Source organism: Crocuta crocuta, unplaced genomic scaffold, assembly GCF_008692635.1.
Source record: "Crocuta crocuta isolate KB4526 unplaced genomic scaffold, BGI_CrCroc_1.0 scaffold443, whole genome shotgun sequence".
Lineage (NCBI taxonomy): Eukaryota > Metazoa > Chordata > Mammalia > Carnivora > Hyaenidae > Crocuta > Crocuta crocuta.
This window is the reverse complement of record NW_027529446.1, coordinates 642,218-642,602: the sequence shown is the minus strand read 5'-3', so window position 1 is coordinate 642,602 and position 385 is coordinate 642,218. Positions and strand designations below refer to the sequence as shown.

General features: G+C 70.6%; 1 protein-coding gene across 1 annotated transcript in view; it reads right to left on the bottom strand.

Moving 5' to 3' along the window:
- MIDN (midnolin) overlaps positions 1-385 on the bottom strand; it is a 20,491-nt gene that overhangs the window by 10,334 nt on the left and 9,772 nt on the right. The window contains exons 6-7 of the mRNA XM_077760601.1: positions 198-326; positions 1-108 (exon numbers count right to left, since the gene is read on the bottom strand). The exon at positions 1-108 is cut by the window's left edge and continues 13 nt beyond it. Of these exons, the coding sequence (XP_077616727.1) occupies positions 1-108; positions 198-326 (237 nt within the window). The remainder of the gene's footprint in view (positions 109-197; positions 327-385) is intronic.

Genomic DNA, 385 nt, shown 5'->3' with positions numbered 1-385 from the left:
CTGCAGCGGGGCGTGCTGTGCGGCAAGCTGCAGCTGGACGAACATCATGTGGTCACCCACTCGCAGCGCCAGGGTCAGTGGCGAGCGGCCGGACAAGAAGTCACTGACCTGCAGAGAGCGACCTGTCAGCGCTGGGGCCCCAGCCTGCTGCGCCCCCAGCCCGGCCCCGGCCCCGGCCCACCCCCGCGCTGCGTGACCTGGGGCCTCTCGCCGCCCCTCTCTGGGCTCTGGGGTCCCTGTCGGTGCCACGGATGCTTAAATAAAATGAATCGGTATTTCCGGAAGACGCCTCCGCCAGCCCGGCCTGGCCCGGGCGCCACTGGGGGCTGTGGGGGACAGAGGCGGGTCAGATGCGGGGGCCTGGCCCTCCCTGGCCAGCTTGGTT